At 38.1% G+C, this 23419-nt stretch overlaps 1 protein-coding gene across 6 annotated transcripts in view; it reads right to left on the bottom strand.

Moving 5' to 3' along the window:
• Positions 1–23127, bottom strand: part of EPHA6 (EPH receptor A6) — a 536080-nt gene extending 512953 nt beyond the window's left edge. For 4 of the 6 annotated variants that reach the window (XM_068909191.1, XM_068909211.1, XM_068909201.1 and 1 more), the window contains exon 1: positions 22971–23124. In XM_068909191.1, coding sequence (XP_068765292.1) covers positions 22971–23073 — 103 coding nt within the window. In that variant the 5' untranslated portion in view covers positions 23074–23124. Of the gene's footprint in view, positions 1–22970 lie in introns of all 6 variants that reach the window. The other 2 variants (XM_068909229.1, XM_068909219.1) reach the window with 2 other exon arrangements.
• Between the last annotated feature and the right edge of the window lie 292 nt (positions 23128–23419).

The raw sequence follows: 23419 nt of genomic DNA, 5'->3' as shown, positions 1-23419 counted from the left end.
TAGGACTGGTGATACAAGAGGACCCCACTGCATTTAAGACAGCAAACATGGAGCTATTTTGGCTATATCAAATATTTTCATTTTCAGCGTAGAGCCTCAGAAATAGACCAAAATAAGAATAACTTACTAGAAAGAACGGTCGTTCCACTCATCACAAAAACTCCCAGAGAAATCCTAGTTTTATACTCATAATGATAAAACATCTCCTATCTCCTTTGATTAAATATCCACAGAGCCTGTTAGTTTAATGTTTTTCAGCTTTGTAATCTTTTTCACTGAGTCAGTCTGTCACTTCTTCCACTAGCTCTTCATTTATAATTTATGGTGTCAAGCACCAAGCTTTCACAGCATGAACATTTTACAGGTGCTAGGTCAGGCTGTCAAACTAAAGTATATGCTAATAATTGGTAGGTTTGGTCTCTTTACCTACAGTGCAACATCAGCATGAAGGCTCAACTATTTCTACAAAATAATCAGGTTTGCAATGCTTTTAACGTTATCAAGAAATAAATACACAATGTCCTGTCATTTACTTGACAGGAAATAAGTTTTGCATAGCTAACCAAAAATCAAGTTGCTTTACAAGACTAGACAGCATGGAATGCTCACATCTAACATATACAGACTTTGAGCTTTGAATTATATACTTTTAATGCACATTCAAAGTATTAACAGTGGAAATTAAGATTTCAGAGATAACTGAAGAGCATAAAATAGATCTGAGAATGCCATCATTCATACAGTCAACTGTTATGGCTGATCCCCTGAATAACTGGTCTCATATTCATCAGTAGGTAGTTACCCTCTTTTTTTTTTTCTTTTATACTATGCAATAATGTTAACTGTTGAAATCAAACTTTCCTTCTTATTTCTCAGCAAGCATAGAAAGTGTAAAAAACTATACTTTTCCATATTACTTCAGGAGTTTTTCAAACTTGCCAGAGTGCAAGAGGTGATTTGAAGACTACACCGGGAAGATTCTTCAGTATCTCTTATAATATCTCTTCTTAGTCCATGGCTCTTTAAACTTCAATAGAAGAAGGAAAATAAAATAGTTGCAGGCTAAGAGTATAGTACTTGTATTAAAAAAAACTAAACCAAGCCAACTTCCTGATGGAACAGTGTAAAGTAAAAATAGTCACTTCAAACATGACTGAAAATAGTATGTTTTGTAACAACGGGTAGTCATGTGTAACATATGTGAACTGGGAAAGCATGTCTGAGATTTCCACTGACCTGAAATGAACATGTCTAAGGCACGGTGATTTGGCAGGTAAAGCATTTCTGCTGGAAATGCAGTAGCACTGCTTTGACTCACTTAGTTCAAAGCACCGCTTCAAAGGGCTACTTGAGACTTAAGTGCCTGTTATATAACCCAGTGATGCAAGGGGAATGTCACTGAGGATTGCTGGAGGGCTGCCAAGGCACTTTGACAGCAATGCCAAATACAGACCACATAATACTATATCCACACTGTTAGTTCAGAATTTGGGAACCTTTATATTTGAATGATTATCCCAAAGCTAACATTTGAATTAAAATTTGCTTTATACAATTTTTCTTCAAAATGTGAACACCATTCTGCCTGAAATGTCTGAGACCAGAAAATGGAAAACAGGGACAAACAGCACCATGATTGTGGAGATGAATTACTCTTCTAAAGAAAAAAAACAGGAAATAATTTAAAAATTATTTTTGCTTCTATCTGAAGACTAAAATATAGTGGAAATGCTCACTTCCTCTGGAAAAGCTATCCAGTATATCTATGCATCCTGAACATCTACCTATCTATGATCTAGTGTGAAATAGGTTTTACCAATACAACAAAGACAGAGCCTAGAAAATTACTACTACCTCTGCACTTCCCAGTAAATTTCTTTATACTTCAGTACTTTCAAAAGCAGATGTAATCCAAGTATAGAGAAAACTGGGTTGCAGAGTTACGTACACTAAAGATCATCAACACAGCATTTTAAGTTCTGTTAAGGAAGCCTTCTGAAACTGCATGCTTACCTGTTCTAGTTTCCTTTAAAAGAAATATATTATAGCAGGGCTACATCTCTGCTCACTAGTATTGAGAAGGGTAAAGCCCTAAACCAGCCTCCTCCTCCTATAACTTCTCTTTTGGAGATGGAGCACTTGAGCCAAGGGGCTGTTTTGCTGTAGCACCTCTGAGGCACAAAGTGCCCTACAAGTCACAAAAAAGAGACTGAGGAAAAGACTCAGCTAGTCTGACCCCCTCATCCCACCCCCACCAGATTTACCGCTCCTTTTACGTGTGTCACACAAGTCTAACAGAGGCAATATCAACGGCTCTGCCTTGACTTTATGAGGTCCCTAATTTTAAAGGATGGCAACTTTGCCTGCATCAGAGGTAAAGTCAGAGTCCAACTGAGACTATTAGGGATTTAGAAGTAAAGAAAAGGACCACAATGCTATTTGCAAAAGCTGCAAACGCTAAGTGGCTTGGAGAAAAAAGTAGTGGGGAGAGGGAAACGATGAGTTGTCTGTGGCAAGACAGGGGCCACCTAGATCAACTGACTTGCAAGATAGCTCAGTTGGCTAAGGGTAGATATTTTTACCCAAGGATAAAGTGAGTGAATCTAAAAATTAATAGAAGACCCAATGAAAGGGGAATGCTGTGGGAACAGCAGTTTGATAAAGGTAGTTAAGAACCAGCAGACTGATAATGCCTGTGGAGCAGAGATGGGACTGAGTGGGTGAACTAGTGCAGTCAGACAATGAATTTTGCAAGGGCATAATGTGAACTGATGGGCCTAAAAGGAAATACAGTCTTATGGAGGTACCGGTGGTGCTTCAGAAGGGCCAAAGATTGACTGAGGAATCTTGAGGGAGAAAGGGCTAGCACAAACTTATGTACGGGAAGACGTGATGGAAAGAAAGAAAGAAGAAACTAGTTATTCTGAACAGTAAAAACAAGATTCATGACTGAGGACAGAACTAGGATTGTAGGAAAAAGCAGATCAGAGATTTGCTACAGTCAGGAAAGGCAGTGAAAAGTGATAATGGACACGCAGGCTGCGTGGGCAGATGATGAACATAGACTCTGTTAAAAAGAAATGTTTGCACATCAGGAATGATATACAAGTTGGAAAGGGTAGTCAGCTAACCTTTTTTGACATATTTTCTTTCATTAAGATGACTTGTCACCAGAACTGTATTTAGAATTCCAAATAGATCATCAATAACTGATTAGTCTAAAATTATAAATCACAGTCTTTCAAAATACAATACAATAATTTATAGAACATACTAAAACTAAGACAACTAAAGCTGCCTCTTCTTCACATTTCAGACATTTCAGACTGCATGACACAAACCCGTCCACAAGAAACAAGGCTTCATTTTCAGTAATAATTGAGTCATTCGGGAGTAAACATACACCACCATCGGAGTTAACACACAGATTAACTAAAGACCGTTGAATCTAACAACAGTGTCTGGCCAAACATTTTTTGTTACTTATATGTATTTTTTCTTTCAAGGTGTAAAAAGGATTATTGAGATTATAATGAGACTTGAAAAAGGAATGAGATGGCGAGAATCAATATTAAAAGGAAATATTTTAGGATGAAAATTAAATTAATAATTACATAATATTACGTAATTACATTACATAATATTACATAATTACATTACATAATATTAATAATATTACTTCATGGCAGGTTTCTTTGCCCTCTACACGAATGCAATCCATTATTATTTAATGTTGTTTCACAACAACAGTAATGAATGCCTTGATCAGAATCTCAGTGTGCTTTTTTGATTGTCCACAGTCCCTTCATTTCCAGCGCTTGCTCTCAATCAGAACAAGTGATTTAAATCTCATACTTAATTTAAAACAGATGAAGGAGGAATTTAAGATGTTACATTCATGTAAATGCCAAATTTATAACAATGAATATTATCTTTTGTATTGCTATAGAGCTTAATTTATTTCATCTAAGAGCAATAAAACAGAGTAAGTACTGAGCAATCCTAATAGCCAAGAGGAATCAAATTATGGAAGAAAAAGCTGACATCTGAATTATAATGCATTAAGGTAAAATTACAGCTGAATTTGAGGATAATTTCATTCAATTTGACTTTGAGAATGTAGTACTTTTCCAGCCTTATTTCAGAATTATATGAACTGAGAAGTGTTTTGAATCTATGAAAATTATGGAATATAATTTGTGTTTTTATGGTTAAGATATCATTAAATTACTATTTGTGTGGTAACAGCATATTAGTATGTGAACATTTTAGCTAATCGCATATATTTTCTTGAATAAATGTCAGAAATAAATTTGGGTGAGGAAACTGAAACAGGCTGTAAAAGGGTCTTTAGCTGCCTTAAATAGAGAGAGAACAAAAGAGGTGAAGAAGTGCTTAAAAGGCATGTTTTTGAGACAGACAATATTTAACTGTGCAATTCCCAGCACAGTTCCTCAAAGATTAGTCATGAGACTGATCTTATTTAATATTTAAGTAATGTCCTTGGCCAAAGCAGGTTTGTTCTAATGAGATTTCTTTTGATGGGAAAGTTAGGAGGCATTGTCAACACAACTGAAGACTGGAACTCCATGTGGGGGGCTATACGGACAGAAGGAATGATTCTTCGTGTCCAGGATAATAAAAAAAGGAGAACATTAAATAATACTAATCATAAGGCAATGCAATGAGAGCTAATAAGAATGTCTCAAGTGGGAGCTTAGCTGGAAACAGAGAAGACAAGACCTGCACATACTAGCTGATGACAAGGCAACCAAGGACCAATCAAATGACGTGGCCGTGAAGACAACTGCTGTCATTACAGAAAGTACCAGGCATTTCTAATAAAAATATCAGTATTGCACAAAGTACCAATAAAATCTTACCTGCAAAATCGCACACAATTCTGGCCATCTTTGTTAAAAAAAAGATTGAATTAAAACGGGAAGAGGAAGACAAAGGCTATTTTAACTGCCATAGTGACTGTAAATCTCTTGTATGAAAAGAGATGAAAACAGCATGCCAAAATCCAATAGAAGAGATATGACTCCTCTTACAATAATGTAGCTGGATAAACACCAAGGACGGAAAGACATTCTCAAGCTTTAGGACAATGCTGGCACAAGAATAAATGTATAAGCACGGAACACTAAAAAATGCCATTTATAAATACAGAAATGATTCTAAAGTAGAAATTAGACTTTGAATTTCTAGTTTTAAAACAAAAACTGATCATTTTATATTCAAGGTCATACAAGATATTTCCTTATGACAGCAGATTAATTATTTCTATGATAGTAGATTAATTATTTCCTTATTTCCTTCCCATCCTGTTTTCCAGTTACAGTCAACAGAGCCACTCAATGCTGTGTAAACAGTCTTAGTATGTACCACTAATGCAAATACCGTTTTTTTCTGTCAAGAACAATTAAAAAAACTTTCAAAGCCAGCAACGTTGCAGTGAAATAATTTTCTCACCTCCAGTGAGTTATGCCACCTGCCACTGACACTTCCATTGCTAACTTCCTTCTTTGTCTTCAAGGCTGATGGTAACTCCTCCCTCCCCCCTTTTCTTTCTGGAACACAGTAACAGTCATTTAATTATTGAACCCTTTTCATAGGACTGCAATATAGATCTTATTGCATTTGTCTTCAGCATAAGTCTCTGAAGGACATAACCCACATTATGGACTAATAGCCTGTAAAACCGAATTTTATGAACTGTAGCAGTTTTGAGCAATAAAAATGGAATCAATGGACTCCAGTTGATGAAATCTCTTCCCTAACCTACACTTGAATTAAAACTTCTTTTAATAATGTACTTTCAAAAAGATCTAGAACCTGATAAACCTGGAGATGACATATTATTGAACATGGGGTGTTTTGCCCAAACCAACCCCGAAATATGGTAAATTGGATTACTGGTGTAAGAAAAAGTCAGAGGAAGTTAATTTTTAACCTTTTCTTCCTTCTTAGTCTCGTCTCCCTTATCAAAAATGTGCCGTTCCATCTCATTATTTGAAAAAGGATAGCCTGCTGCTATTTTATGAGCTTTATTCATAAATTATATTGCTTTACTGAAATAAAAATCATACTTGTGCTCCTTACAATTGCATAAATCTGTTTACCTCTGCTCAAAAAATATTTCCTCCATGAAGCTCACCAACAAGAATCTTAGTGAAGTGTTCTTATCGCTCTGGAACCACCAAACATATTAATTAAATTGTTCTTCTGTGCTTTATTTTCCTTTCTATTTGCTTCTGCTTATTAAAGAGTTGTGATTTACATATTATTCATAAAGCGTTTCCTAGCAAGACTAATTCTTACATTTTTCTCAGAATTTTTTCTATTACTTTAACATATGTTCTGTGTGGTAAAGGCCCTGGAACAAAAACACTCAGAGTAAATTTTTTGTGGGTACTGAATAACTGTGATATCAACCTGAGGTAGCTTTTGGCAGCTCAAAAAATCAAACTATTTAGCTAATGTATTCACTGAATTACAAATGTGCGATTACATCTCATTCAGTCATATGAATATCGGATATAGGAAAAGAACAAATCCCTTAGGTCAGAGAGTCAAGCATCCACAATCACAAATAAAAATTTAAATATATTAGCGCAAAAGAACAAACAAACTGTGCAAAGAGTGATTGAGGAACTGAATATCAACTCACTAACTTTTTCCTTTCCTAAATGCATCATAAAAAAGAGGACCCTTAATTAAGCAGACCCCAGGTCTCAAAAACTGCAATGCAGCATGAAGAACCTGGCAATAGCAGGACTTTTTTTCAGATAAAGCCCTTACAAAACTAAGTAAGTAAACTATATTACATGCTACAGTGAAGGAAAAACCTCCAACAACAAATTGCTGTGGCAATCCTATCTGAACCTGGAGAAGTAGAAAACTCTTATCTACTCAGGTGATGGCAATTGGTCCAACTCTGGTAATATGAGAAAGACCCACAAACCTTTCACTTGCAGAGAGGTTTCTGCTTGTACAGCAATATCAGAACACTTCTCCCAACCCCAGAATTAACTTAAACGAATCTTTAGTGTTTCAAAAGTAAAATAAAATTCCTGCAATGAAAAAGGGATAAAAACTACTAAGATTCCACTTAACAGGAATAACCCAAAACATACAATTCTGCTCTTCTATCTTTTTCCCCTGTCCCCAGCCTCTGGTACTGATAAGCTTGGATATTGGTATCATTTGCATCCCATAACATCAGCACTGTCTGGCAAACGTCTGGTACTTGGCCCTGAGCTCTATGACACTGCAACTCCAGTTTCAACAGTTCCCTTGAAGGCGTCTCCATAAACCAAAGATTGCACCTTTGAATTACAGTGTATGCTTTATTTTATTTGCATAAATGGTATTTCTGGCTAATTAATAGGAGATTGCAATTTCAAAGGGGCGTGCCTTAAATAAATGGCCTAATATGATTCTGCCAACACTGACCTACGTGGTAATTAAACTTATTGGGAGCTGGTAAGGATATTGTTTAGAACGCTAATGTAAATTCTCTGCTAAGAGAGTACCTTGTCAACTCCTGTTCCAATGTGTATGTGCAAGTGAAGAAGACAATCAGGCCAGACATCCCAATGTGATTCTCAAACGGACTTCTAATTAGGCTCCACGGTTTATGAAAAGGATAATTAGATAAAATAACACATTTTACTTTTATCCAAATAACAAGGAGATAATATTGATAGCTAAGGAGAGAAACCAAAGAAAATTACCGGGATCTATAATAACATAATCAAGACTCAGGTCATGGATCTCAATACGTGGTGATTTCCTTAAAACCCAGCAGCTGAAGTGGGCTGCTAGTAACTGAGAACCTTGGTTTTCATCTCTGGCTAGATGGAAAAGTTTGAAACTGCATCTGCCACATTTTGCAAGACAAAATACATAAAAAGAACTCCGGGCTCTCTTTCTGACTCCGCTTCACAATAATTAAAAATTACTTGTATGTCTGTTTTTTCTATCACCAACCTTGGCTTGGCATCATTATGGTTTAGTGGACATTATAAAATTCCCAGTGATGGCTACGATGCGTCTTGCAATATCTTCTTCAGTCACAGTTAACCTAGAAGCTACTACTTTTCTCTGGGGCATTGCCTTACGGCAACAAGATGAATATATAGCATACTATGTGGTTATAAACTCTTAGCTTTGATTTTGGTTTTCTGCTCTGATATCCCAATGCTCCAGCTGAGCTTTCCCATACCTCCCTTTGAGCAAGTCACCATGTCTTTCATCAACAGATGAGCTAGTTTCTCTTGAATCTATATGCTTCATAGCGCCTAGCACAGTAAGGTCCTTGCTGATCCCTATTGAGATGATCCTACAGAACATGCCATACTGAAAAAATATATGGGAAAACACTGATGATCCACAGCTTTATTTTCATTGATGCACATTTTGATGTTGAAGTTAAGTATCAATTCATCATGGCACACAGCTGCTTATGTCAGTCTACATACATAAAGAAAACAACAAAAAGAGACGTATCTCCAAGTTTGTTCTGTTAGTTGAAGAGAACATAATGGATGAAAAAATACAGACACAGTATTAGGTTATTAAAATATCATTAAAGAGTTAAAATTCAAAGGTAAAGGCTTAACCCACTCTCAGTTTCTAAAAGGGCTTGCTTTCTTCCTCCAAAAATGCTCTTTCCCTGTCCAGCTGCCTTAATTAAATGCAATGGAAAGCTTAAAATTCAGTGCAGATACTGTTGGGGCTGTGAAGAGACAAGTCTTGAATGAAAGAGAAACATTTATAGTTAAAATTCTGATTGTTTAATGATGTGCTTTGTTGACAATGAATTGATCCTCCCAAATGGCAAAAGTTGGTTTTTAAACAAAATACTTTCCCAGTGCAAGCAGTGAACAATCTTAGTTCCGGGGCAGTAATGATATCATGCCATTATTTTCCAGACTATTATGTATAAAACAAAAAGGTTATTCATTGGAATTGAAGATGCAGAAGGGCAGGGTTAACTAATCTCTTTTGACTTTTCAGTCACTTTCAGTTATGCACCAGAAAAAACTTTACTTTACAAAGGCCCAAAAGAGCAAGTGGGTAATCCTGTTCAGGGAGATAAAAGTATGCTTCTGCATTAAAAATGGACTGGGAGGAAAAACGAAACAAGAATATATGGCTGGATTTTGTTATGAGAAAACTTCATAGCAAGATGCCACAATGCTCTCTATTCGGACTGGTGTTTGATATATTTATTAAAGGCAAAAAAAGTAACTTAAATAAGAGAAGACCACGTTCCTAATTCCCTTCTCATTTAAAAAGGTGCAAGTTGGAAATAACTATGCTAAGATTGCAGCAGAGTAAAATAAGTGTGTACAGGAAGGTAGGAGGGAAAAATCAAGTCATCAATGACTTTGGATTCACCTAAACATTCAAGCAATTCAGAATTTCATAGAACAAAAAAAAAAACCCCACAAATTAGATTCCACATATGACAAACTAGATTATAAAACATTCAGCCCTCCAGGCTAAGCCTCAACAATCAGAGGAGCTATTTGCTAATTTTATCATTGTTTGTTCATTAACCTTTACAATGTACGTACCATGATATATCTGAACCAAGAATGGAGGTACAAATGCAAATCAGGAAGATGATTGTCTGTTGTCAGTAAATTTTAACATTCCCTATGTGGAGTTCTAAATGTCAACATCTAATCAAGCCTAATCTATTATTGATTTTCTTTTTTGTTTTCAGCATATCCATCTGTGGCACCAATTTCCATCAGCTTTTATTTCTTGAAGCACACTCAAGAATAAGATACATCTATCAGACTATAGCTATTAAAAATAATTTCCCAATTTTCTCTAATATGATGGAAACCCACTAATGCTAAGGCTTCAGGACATTGCTTAAAATGAAAACTACTTGCTATAAAATTAGGAAGGAAAATGATTATTAGTAAAGTGCACAGGCTAAACATTACTGCAACTTCTGATGTACTGTGGCAACAACAGGTATGCCATGAGAAATGAACAAAATGGAAAACTAGTTACAAGTGTGACCTCCATTCTGAGTAGTACAGGGAAAACTGTAACATAATACAGGAATGCTGACCTTACTCTTCTGTAATATAAAAAAATCTGCCTTTAAATCTCTGCTTGTACGGAAATGACAGGAAGATGAGGGTATTCTATAAATGCAAAATTACTCAGCTTGAAATTGTTAATAAATTTAGATCTGTTGTAGGTACAACTATGAGTTATAACTCATGTTAACTAATGCTATCATCTTACAACATGGTTTTTGCCTTCTCTGTATTTTGCAAAATAAAATGTTCACTCTGAAATAGCCTACGTATGTCAAATGCTTGTTTGAAGTGGCCTTCTACAGAAAATTTCTGCTAAAATCATTCAGACATTTTCAAGAATGAGACAGGGAAAAATATGGTCTGCATCTTTGATTAAAGAGCACTTGCACTTCTGCGATATGAAGCATTTTGACAAAGATTCACTGATGTCCTTTGCGATATGTTCATATTTGTCCAAGCTAGATGTGCTCAGTAAAGTAAGCTGAAATTTTGGCACTGTTAAAGCTTATCTGCACTCTGCATCCTCCATCCTTAACAAACTCTACATACCTATTTGACTGTGCTGATATTACTACCACAGAGCAACTAAGTATACTCCACCCAAAGATGCACAGGCTGAGCATTCTATCCTGGGGCCACCAAGTCAACAACTACAGAAAGCTTTTGTCTGTACTCCCATCCTGACAGAGTTCGGAGAAAGAGGAAGGATAAGGACAATAAAATTCCAAATCAAACATAGTAAAATAAGGAATGGAATGATGAAAAAAAGATAATTAAGTGGGCATTGACGGAGAGGAGCCATCTAGAAGAAGGGTAAGAAACATAAAAAGAGGAGACAAGGAGAAAAACAAGTGAGGTGACAAAGGCAAGAGCCACAGTATGGGAGGTCAGGACCATTAGGGCTCTTAAGCAACTTAGAGAGAACTCTAATCTGTAACTTGAAAATGAGCCTATTTTACTTGCAATTTCAAAATTCCTCTGGTGCCTAAAGCAAGCTACTGACAAAGCGCATGTCTTCATTACCATCTAACACCTATTCCACAGAAGATGGCACCTCTCTTGCCTTAGACAATTCAGATCATTTAGTAGGGAATTATACTGTCAGTCTAAATACATCAACATCCTACATGAATGACCCTGTGAGGAGGGAGAAACAGATATTTGTTTTAATGTGAAAACTGCAGTAAAAAAGGAAATTTCATATTCACTACATGTTTACACTAATGGGATTAGTAAGCCCCATATTTTAAGTCAGGAAAAGCCAGACCTGAAGTTATCAATCACTATCATCTACAGTCTTCTTCAAAGACATCTGGCTCCTGAGACTGTAGGAGCCAAACAGCTCCGAGGGCTGGTGGCCTAGGTGGCCAAGGCAGCCAAGGCTTCTGCTGTGGGGTTGATCTGAAGCCACTGTGAGGCCTTGACTTTAGGAAGGTTGTTAAGGGACCAGATACACAAAACGGCAAGAAAGTTTCCTGAGTAATAGATCTTCAATTCTTGTGGTACAAATCTAACTCGGCTGCATTCAGCATTTTGATGAATCATGTTTTGATAAATCAAGAATTTTAAAAGTGGGAACAAACGTCCCATGTAGAGAACAACTTAGTTATGTACAAGAAGAAAAAATACAATGAGTTTAGCTGAAGACCACACTGAAAACCAAGATGTTATATCTGCCTCTGCCGCAACTCTTCTGTCACATCATGGGTGTGTCACATAACATAACGTGTACAGGTGATCAACGAATGTGTCTCATGTTCTTGATAGCCAATTTGACACAAGAGATCTGAGCCGCAGAAAGAGGGAGCTCAGAGTAGTCAGTAGGAGTTTTTTCCAAGCATATAAAAAACTAATTCCTCAAAATTTTACTGTGGATTTCTCAAATTGGTCATGTAAGCTGCAAGTATTGGCCTTCAAGTTTTCTCCTTTGTTCAGTGGCTGAAAAGACACAGAAAACTAGCTCAAAGGAATATTGTGAAAAATAATAGTTTTCAAGAGATTCAACACTGAAAATATAACTCGGCATGCAGTATAATGTTTGCACAGGGCTATACATTAAACAATAGGAACAAGAAATGCTGGACTCCTTCCAGTCACTAGCCCTCATTTTCTACAATAGATGAGATGTCCTTCAGAGAGCATATAGAAAAATGCAGTATATGACAATATCATTATCATGTGCATCAATAAGAGGAACCATTAACACGACACAGAATGCTGTCCGACTTCCTGGTTGACTTTGCAAGTCTGGATTTCTTTAGCAGCAGCTTTATACACTACCTGTCTCTACAACAGGCCTTTTTTCTTTATTTGCTGAAGAAAATCATTCTTATTCTTTTGAATATAACAAAATATTTCCAGCATATGCCGTTTTACAATGGCAAATTCTTACTCCTAGCATGAGACGTTTCTGTATATTTCTTAAATCAGGGAATAAAGCTAATTCTTCTTAAAATTCCTGGCCTGGAAATCTGCGTTTCAATGATGGTCTTTTATCATATACCAAAATCACAGGGTAAGCGTTCTTACTGTTGTCTCAATAGCAACTGTTTAGATTTCTAATACAGCTTACGACAGTCTCAGTGTGAGTTTGGTTGAGAAGCTCATGTGTTCCAGAACTCTCTTCTTATTCTTCATTCCTAAATATTAACAGTATTCACATTTATCTAAATTAAATGTTCCTGTAAGAAATAAAGTCCACTAAACTGAATACATAAGTCTAATACAACCTTCTGAGTGGGTGTTTTTACTGTATCATTCTGGCACGTGAGCATTTAACAACTTCAGTAACACAAAAAGAAAGGACCCTTGCTCTCTTGTTAAATTAACAGAGACAAAGGTTTTACATTTTCCTTTCTCTCCCCTTCAATGGTTGTCAGCAGCCAGACATAACAGAGCAACAAGGACTGTACAATTTCATATGGTCCTACTTTGCTTAGCAGAACCGCTGGACTCAAACTGCATTCTGGAATATGAATCTCATTCAAATGCTTTCCATGCCATCAATTTCCAGCTACAAAGAACGGAAATATTACAGAAAGAAGGGCTAGGTCTCCCGTTACTTCAATACGTCCAAAATATATTTGAAAGATATAATTTTAATTTTAAATTGTAGCAGAAACCTGTGTATAGAATTTAATTTTAAAGCAGCAACTGAAACCCACTGCGAAAACCAGCTTGGAAAATTTCCAGGAGATTACCTTTTTTATCAAGATCAAAATGCTAATGCATTATTTTACAGCATGTTTTCTAATTCATTCTTTTAGTCTTTTATTTTAAATCAAGAAGCAACCAGCAGCCAGAAAATACAAATTACAGCAGCAAGTACACTCTAACCAAGGGTCTCCAGCCAAGACAAATCACTCACTATATGCACCAATGATACTGTTTGCTATATGTGACTTTTCCCCTTTTGTTCTAGGTGCAGAAGCCATTAAATGAATTGAGACGGTAAAGTTCCCAGTAAATATATCTTTTACTATGTCCTCATTCTGCATATGCACCTTCACAGTGGTTTGTTACAGATGGTGCCTACGGCCCATTTTTCTTTTTGCCAAAAGTGACACAACACCGATTTTATTCCAAGATAAAACTTTCCTAATTTCAGAAACGTGCTGGAACGAAGAAATGTCGTGTTACAAATTTAGTTAACTTCTCTGTGTATTAAAATGTTCACCCTGGATTGCTGTGTTTACATTAGTACTTTTCACAGAAGTACTGCCTATAGTAGTCAGCAGAGAGCTGTGCTGACCTATGAGGAGCAGCTGTGCATCCAGTTCTCGTGTACCTGGTATTATTCTTTTTGGAGATCCTGTCAGTAAACAGGACACCCTCTTTAAAGACTGGAATTCAGTCAACTCAGTACAAATAAAACTACCTCTCTTAAAAGGAAAACAACTCTATCAGCTTCTTACAAATCTACTTATACATAGAGCTAGAATTTTTATTTGCATAAAGAGTAACACACTTACAAACTATCATTGTTTCTACATAAAGACTTTAAGTAGAATCTTTCCCAGTCTGCTGCAGAGCCTGGTTTTCTGGCTAAACCAGCAGTTTACAGTTTAGAGTGCACATATCCTCAGATGTAAGAACTTGCTCATAAGTGTTTCTAGGTCTGGGTCTTTTGAAACCAATGATCTTTTTTCTTTTCTTACTTTCGAAGCGACTAAATTCATAAAGTAAAAGGAGGAGGGAAAAATGAGAAAACCAGTATTATTTCTACCCTTAATTCAACTGCCAAATGTACAAACATAAATTCATTGTTAAATTGGCCAAATATCTGGCCATGAAAAGTCTTGTTATAACCAGAGATACTAAATTAACCAACAAAGCTGAAATGAGTTCAGACACTGAATATTTTACTGTTATCGAATTTATCAGGGAATTAAAGGACTTGCTAAAGATAATCAGAAGAAATTAGAGAAAATTTCTGGTAAAGAACCTTCATCAGTGTTATTTCACTAATGTAATTAGTGAGCCCACTACAAGCCCACTTGTGACAAACACTTAGTGAAGACACACTTCTTCAAGTTCATCATGGAAATCACAGACTCACTGAGATCCAGAGCTCTGGTGTAGAAGTCAGGATAACTGTGCGTGTATGCATATGACACAGGAGACAGCAGGGGAGGCTGATGGAAAGGCAAAGAGGTTCGTGAAAGAGGAAAGAAAAACCTTTTTCTCCACTTGTGATGCTGGGGCAGTTGTGTGCCAGCTGGCACAAGGCACAGAGGGGAATACTGCTCATACTAACATGTTGCCCTAAAGCAGCTTCCTAGAGAGAGCCTATGGGCTACTCAAGTTGCCACCCAGTGTTCCAGGAGAATATTTCTCTTTTCTTTTACATCGTAGTTATTTACACCATAGTTAAGGAACTGCTAACGGTCGTGAAGCTGGTGACCAAGTGAATGAAGCATGGCCTTCTCTGGTGTGGAATACATACAAGATTAGCACTTATCCTCTCTCTTAAATGTCTATTTGTCTCCTTTGTTGCACAAAGATTAATCTCAGTAACACGGAACTTCCAAAAAAAGTGTGGCGTTTGGCAGTGAAGTGGGGAGGGGAGGGGGGCAGTGAGCTAGGTAGAAAAGCTTGAAGACACTGGGATCATTTAAAAATAAATTTTGTAATATCCTAGTCATTGCAGTTTTTCAGAGGACATGAAAAAACATTCAAATCTAAAGCACTTTGTTTTGATTCACTTTGTTTCAAGGCTTATGTCTGACATTCTTAGTGTATCCTACAAGCTGTGTTGCACTGTTATTTTTTAAAAAGCAGATATTCTATGATTTTAATCAATATTTCAGAACTGTTGCTCCATGTAAATTTCATCTGTTTATATTTACAGCCAAAATAAAACTAAAATTCTGAGATTATTCTGCATAAAGTAAAATTTTGACTCTATATGTAATATCCACATCAAATAAATGTTTTTGAATTTTAAACCTGACCCTATTAGACTGTCAAAGGAAACAACAATCAAGAATATTACAGTGATTTTTTAATCTAGTCTTAAAATTTAAAGATGAAAATACCCCTAGTTCGTTTAAATATACATAGCAGCTATTTAGGCTTTATGTGTTTAGAATGTAAATAGTTTAAAAATGCATAAAACAAAGCAGCAATATCTGCTGACTTAAAGGTTGAGGCATGTTATGAAATACTGTAAAAGAACTGTTAAAAAAAAAAAGAAAACTTTGTACAGTATCATCAACTGAGGTGAAAAACACCTGTGCATTGTTTGACTGCCGCTTTTGAATAAAAGCATCTGAAGAATAATAAACAACACCTTCATTGATAATTGTTCCATTGAAGAAAACTGCTAAACCTGTAATGATTAAACGACCACCATTATCAAGGTATCCAGCATCTTTGTTTTCTTAAAGTATGACAGAATTCTGTCCACCCACAGAGATCTGAGACAGCAAATGCTGCAAATGCTAAGACATGGAAGCATTATGCTGTGGGTGAAGCAAATCAGTTAAATTTTCCTGCTGATTGTAGGAAAAACTTTAGGGCCATTTTCTTCTGATGGATGAGTAAGCTTCCGATAGCCATGCAAAACAAGCACTTGAATTAAAGCTGAACTTGGCCTCTAACTGTATTCTGTGACTCGTATTGAAATTAACACTTACATTACAAACGTATGCTGGATTAACTGAAGTGACTTCTCTTTAAGGCCTATCTATTTTGAGCAGACTTACTCTTCAGACATGGGAAAGAACAATAGCCTACCTAAAAAAACAAAAGTGTTGCAAATCTGATAATGAAACGATCCTTGGAACTAGTGTATGGAACAGTGGAATAAGTGGCGGAACAGAAGCCTGGCTAGAGTGATTACAAGAGGCTGAAGATAATTCAACTGGCTGAAGATAATTTCAGTGTTAAATTTTACAGACTTTACTACGTCCTGGAAATATCATGTCATCATTACAACAGAAGAAAGACTGATGATTATTTTAAGGGATAAGTACCAGAAAATAGAAAGAAGTATTTACACATATAGAAACCAAAATAAAAAACTCAGTGTAGATTTTTAGATTATTAAAAGGTCACACAAACCTATTCCAAAAAAGAAAAAAAAAAACTTTACTAGAAAAATTCTAAATTATACACAAGTTGCCAAGAAATTCACTGAACAAAAAGGATACGGAAGTGGCATTCAATGATTAGAACATAACCTAAAAGAAAGAGCTGGGGAATGATTTTCGCAGACAGTTAAGCAAGTTAGTTTGTATAGACCATGACTGAGACAAGAAATACTGCAAACAACTTCTATCTTTAATATGTAATAGAACTCTTCTTTTAGTAGTAATTCTTAGTTCCTATACTTTTCATAAAGATTGCATATCGTTTACCAGTTTGAAAACAGCTTCTGCAGATGTGTTTTTCACAGATGCTATTTTTTCCTTCTGACCCCCTCTAAATGATAATGTGGTGCCCTGAGGTCAGGATAGATTTTGGATAAATAATTTCCTTCCCTACTTTTCTATTTCCATACTATTTAAAATTCTGTCTCTCTGTCACAGAGAGTGCAGCATGCTAACTGGAATGACAAATGAATGGCCAACCTCTTATTTGTGTCAATGTCAAGTAAGAGGAACTCCAGTGATCCTAACGGAGACATTCCAGTTTACAGATACACAGCTGCAATAAGAATATATTCCAACAAAGCTATGCTATATTAAGACATGTAAATCAAACAATACAGTGCTTGTCATATTCTGTATGCATATCAGTGGTAACATCTGCATATTTCTAAATACGGGTGATTAGGTAAAGGAGATTTAAAATAAGTTAAGCTTTTAACTTTAAAAAGTTTAGCCAACCAACCGAGTATTAACTTAGCGTATCTGTTACTGACTAATCACTTACTGAACTTCTAAGACTTTTCTAAAAATGTGAAGTGAAAAGTATAGCATCAGATGCCCTAACTGGCTCTCAGGTAGAGTTCAGATCTAATTATTTATATCTAAAATATGTATCTGGAAACTCACAAGAGTTTTCCATCGGAAAAGTTGAATTTCCTGCGGACTCTTTCCTTCTTTCATTTGTAAATGATTTGATTTGCCAATAGTGTTGTCTGGTCAAAAATTAACTGTTAAATTCACAGGAAGGTCAAAAAGGTCATTCTGGATCAAACCTGAGGTGCATCTAATCCAATATGGAAGGACAGTCTGAGAGCAGCCAGCAGCAGACGCTTTGAAAATGAACTGAGAGAAGCAGGCAGACGCAGGACAATCTGCTCTCTGCATTAGGCATCAGTCTGGTTTCTAGGAACTACACTGGTTTGTTTCCTAAAGCAAGTAAGATGCCAGCTGAAATTGAAAACACTAGTCTCTGAATAAATCATGAGCAATCAAAAAAACACTGGCTTGCTAACTGTCAACTATTCTCTTCAGTTTATTTTTCCATGTTTCCTTCTAACACTAGCTCAATTTTTGATTCATCTCCTTGCTCCATAGGGCCAGACTGTACACTTTTGGAAATACTTTAATTCCTCTGTATCTTCCTTTGTATTCTTTTAGTTCCTCTTATCTTCACCTCCGCAAATTACATGAGAGCTTCTGCACTGACATGGTCTTAAAAAATATATAGCTTGGCAAAACCAGATATAGGTTATTTTAAATGTTCCCGTATCATTCTCACCTCTCCAAAATAAATTAACAAAATACCCAGTCCTCAATACGGTCAGATAAATGATCACGAATAATATGATGCAGCACTAACTTAAAATCTGTTGTCTCTGATATTTATGGCATACAAATCTAGACTTTTGGATAGAAGTTGTTTCACACTTATCTGCAACTTTAAAGGTTCCAAAGCTGTCAATAGCACTCAAGTTTACATGGATCTGGGACAACGGGCAGAAATACTTTTAAAAAATTCTTGATAGCTTGAGGCAAAAATACAATTTTCTTCATGATTCGTTCTCTGCACACTTAAGAGAGAATGATGCACTCCTACCATATTGGGTTTGTTTGTTTAATTTTCCTATTTTCTCCATAGTGACTTAAATGCTCACAAAAAATGCTAACTGGACAACCGAACAGCAAAATCCACCAGGAGGAGTACAATACAGACAGCAGCACAACCTTCTTCACACTATCTTAAGTCCTCAAAGTAAGAGATACACTCTAGCTTTAAGAGGTCAGTCTCATTCTGAGAGAAGTTCAGTCCCTACATCTGCTCAGTCCTTGGTCTCCGTATTGTTATTACTCTCTACAGGAGAATTCCAAGTGCTGTACTTAAAAGGAGTGTCTATCAGCAATGGATTCCACTTAGGTAAAAATAAATATAAGAATAAAAATAAGTCAACTTATTTGAACTGATGAAGAACTCAAGGTCATTATTAATCGGACTGAGATTTTAATATCAGAATCAAAAGACTTTATTATGTATTTTGAACTGCCCAATTTACATCAAGTGTAATGACAGTGAAAATAAGGGCTATATAAATTTCAGAATTGGCATTTGACATAATGTTACCGCCAATTTTTTCATAAGAGGAAAAAAAAGAATACAGGTGCCATTTAAGAGGGCATCAAAGAACAGCCTTGCATAACCTGAAAAAATATACTAATACCTGGTAACTGGAAAAGTATGAGTTCCTTTTACAGTTCACTTTTAGACACGGAACTCTGCAAGCCCCACAGCCTGCCTTTGGAAATTGATACTGTGACAGATAACAGCAGGTACAGTTTGAAGGAGGCCAGGGTACAGAAATTCTTTCTAATGTACATGTATGCAGAAATATGCATACATGCATGTTTAGGAGAGGATACGGCAGGACTCCTACCTGATGTGACCTCTATCTGAAAAGTTCATACATGTTTCCCACACAGCAGCTCATAGTTCAGATAGTCTTACCTGTATCTTTACGTTGGAGAATAATTTCCAAACTCAGCATGTTCTGGCACCAAACAACAAACCCAGAACACAGGCTGATATCTCGCATAATAATACAACTTGCTAATGACTGGATGTCATAGCCAATTAATGAAAATTTAGATGAAAATGCAAGCACCCATCTTACGTTGCTAATTGAGGTTTATGTACCAAGCAATTCTATTTCAGATTGTTTTGATGCATCGTTCCTGCCTAGCTCCATGGCCTTGCCTACCTACAGGGGTTCTTTTTAACAGTGAAAACTAATCCTTGGCACGGTCACAATTTATTTTTGAACTTACCACTCCATTAAGATGAATGACTAAGTTCACCTCTCTGTCAGCAGTATTGTTTCTGTCTGCCTTGCTACAGATAGTGTAAGATAGCATGAATTGATTTACTTGGTGAAGAATGACAACCTAAGAGTCTTGGAAATATATTTAAAAAAATATTTTTTTTCCTGTTTGAGGAAAACAGAACAAAAAGATAAATCTTCACATAGTAATAACAGTAATTTATAAGACTGCAGTACATTAAATCTCTAAAAAACCCTTTCTAATAACCGGAAATAAAACATTAAGAATGAGGTGGAAGGTTTGTCTGTTTACTGAGTTGGATTAATACATTTATTCCTATTCCACCTTTTCCCCCGAAACAACGCAGGTAAAATATTCCTTTGCAATTTGTCCACATTGAGTGTTAATTTGGGTCGGTTTGTAAATACGAAATAAAAGACCAAAAATATCAGCTAGCAAAGCCAAGCTAAGTTACAATTACCAGTGAAATCTAACAGCAATTATTGCAAACATTTTTCCAAGATGAATACTCTGAAAAATCACCTTATGAAAATGTAAGAGTAGAAAGAAAACTCTGCTCTCAGACAACCGCAGAAGATTTTTAAAACTTTTTTATAGCTGGGATTTCAAATACTAGCTACGAGCATTTTAAAATGATCCATTTAAGTGTTTACACAATGGTCAACTTCTTTATTGCACTCATTTTCTTTTACTCAATTCCTATTTTCAGATAAAGTCATCGTTAAAGTAGATTTTCTTCACTAGCATTTTACTGATCATGTGCTATATTAATTCATAGCTTTTCAGTTCATACATGTTTTGCTGAGTTAAATTTATGATTTGATTTCTATAGCATAATCACAATGTAAAAGATAAGAGGTCTCTCAGTTTACTGAAAGTTTTAAAATGAAGTGAAGACAGAGAAGTTATTAAGAGGTTAGGAAATTCAGCAGTACTCTATGCAGCAGATACTCCAATGCCTGAAATTGTTTAGAAGTTACGCTAGTATCAAAAAAACCCACTTCATCCTTGATAGACTTTCCTTTGGGAAAAACTGTTTTGGTAACTATTTACTCCATTTTTTTTAACTGCTTTTTAAAACATCCTTCAAATATTATTAACATAACCCCAGGAATATGAAATGTTAGTTTAGAAATTTGATTTAAAATACTCTAATCTAACTTGCATTGCTTCATAAAAATTCTTTGTCTTTGATGCATATAATGTGTCTTGGATATTCTACACTACACATGTGAACAGATTTTTTTAACACTATTCATGCTTCTCATTATGCCTTGGGGTAATGTAAGAGACATTAGCATGTACTAATGAGAGTGAAATAGAAGCAAAGCTGTGCTGTGCTACTGTGACAGTCTGATGTTGTCTAAGACATGAGTAAGGGCAAAATGTAATACTGCATTGATAAGACTATACATTATACAATTATAAACTTAAATAAAAATCACACTTAGTGAAGAAGACTTAAAGGAAGACTATTAACTTGGAATCCCTGCTATATCTGACTGATTGCTCAGCGTATTTGTGCTTGTATTATCATATTTCCCTGTTTTCTAGATATTTTATTCTCTCTTTTTACTGTTATCCATATATATACAATGAACACTGAAAATGGACTGTAAAACAGAAGTGTGAAAATATATGAACTGTGTATTTTATAAAACCTCATAAGTAAAAACAGTTCATTTTCTCTGATCATTACTTTCCTCCATACCCATTTTCAGTGCTCCTTTCAACAAGGAAATATTCTTTTCATAATTCCTGCCAGAAGCAAGATTAAAACCTGACCTTCAGTTCCCATGTTTTAACACATCACACTAACACTCCATGACATGAAAGCTAAATTGTGAACAAAAATATTACAAGTAGGAAGGAGAGTCCTAATTTAGGATTAAATTTATCCTACATGCTCTCCACAACTTAAGTAGAGAGATGTACATTAAGTAAACAGTTAAGGAAATGCTCTGCTGTACCCAATGTTCGATAACATAGACTACAATGCTTCACCCTCAGTTACGGGGGTTTTTTTCAGTTCTTCCTAACAAAACTTGTTATCTTCCAAACGTGCTATGCGTTTTGGTTTTTTTTTTTCCTAAACAAGATGAATTCATTTTTAATCCAAAAGCCTTTTTGAAACATATGCAATACCACAATCCAGGCGATTAAACTACTGTTTAAGACATAATGAGCATGCACCTGTGACAAAGACATTAAACGCGATTTTTTCGGACAATCCGACCATAGCGTGTAAAAAACTAGGTGTTAAGGAGGGTCAGGAATCATTGAGCGGTTTGTTCACCAGCAGTAATTTTTCTTAATGTGCGCTAAGTTTTCCAAAATCCATTTTCAAGATGCGTCGAGTTTGGCGGGAGGAAAGTAAACCTTTAAAATTCAAAGTCAAGTGCGGAGATTCGGCCACCTCACCTCACCGACCGGGAGGCAGTTCTGGGGCCGGGGGAAGCTCGTCGCGGGGTCACGGACCCCGGCGCTGCCGGTGAACTCCGAGAGCCGCCCGCGCCCCGCAGGCTCCGGAGGGCACCGCGCTGCCTCCCTGCCCGCCGTGCAGCGGCACCTCCGCTCACGGGACGTCCCCGGGCCGCGGGACCAGGCAGCGGAGCCCCCTCCCCGCTTCCCTCTCCCCACACACGTTACTTCCACAGGGCTACCCGCCCGCTTTTGCAGCTCACCGACAGCCAGCGGGAGGAGGAGGGGGCGACGGGACAAGCCCCGCCGGGCGGTGAACGGCCGCAGCGCCCGGCCCCGCGCTCCGTTTGCCCCCTCCGTGGCGCAGAAGAGGCCGCCGTTTAGCCCATAGGAGCACCCCGCTTCGCCCGAGCCTCCGAGGGGCGCCGGGCCGTTGGGCGCGCGGCCGTTGGGCGCCGAGCCGCAGGGCGCCGGGCCGTTGGGCGCGCGGCCGTTGGGCGCGGGTGGCGTTGGGCGCCGGGCAGTTGGGCGCGGGTGGCGTTGGGCGCGGGTGGCGGCGGGCAGGGCGGCCCCCGGCGCCGCCGGGCGCAGGCGGGCATCCCTCCCCGCCGGCGGCCGCCCGCCGGCCCCTCGCACCCCGCGGCCACCGGCACGCACGGAAAGTTGGCGGGAGCGACCCTCCCCCTCCCCTCCTCACATACACACGCGTCTCCCCCCCAAACACACGGCGGCCCCGCCGGCCCGCGCCCCCCCCCCCGGCCGCCCTTACCTTGGTTGGTGGCGACGTGACTGCCGCCGGCGGGGCGCGCTGTCAGCAGGGGGAGGAACAGGCCAAATCTCCAGAGCAATCCCCTGGCCTCACAACACCCCATGGCTGGTGCCCGCCGGGCGCTCCCCGTCCTCCTTCAGGCCAGCGGCAAACGCCGCCGGGGCGCCCCGGCCCGCCGCCCCCCGCCGGCCCGGCGGGGTCCGGTGCGGCCCGGCGGGCTGCGCTGCCTGCACTGCCGCCGGGGGCTGCCCGGGCCGGGGCGGGCGCATCCACCAGCGGGGTGCCGGGGCACGGCGGCGGCCGGGCGCGGGCGGGGGGTGCCGGCAGCCCCCGCTGCCGCCCTGCCGGCAGGGGCGGCGGCGCTGCGAGCCGGCAGAGCCGCGGCAACTTCGACGCGGCGGCGGCGGGGGGTCGCGTCCCGCTCCTCGGGCGGCTCCGGCCGGCGGCAC

Source organism: Struthio camelus, chromosome 1 (assembly GCF_040807025.1).
Source record: "Struthio camelus isolate bStrCam1 chromosome 1, bStrCam1.hap1, whole genome shotgun sequence".
In the NCBI taxonomy this organism is placed as follows: Eukaryota; Metazoa; Chordata; class Aves; order Struthioniformes; family Struthionidae; genus Struthio; species Struthio camelus.
This window is presented reverse-complemented; position numbering and strand designations above follow the sequence as displayed.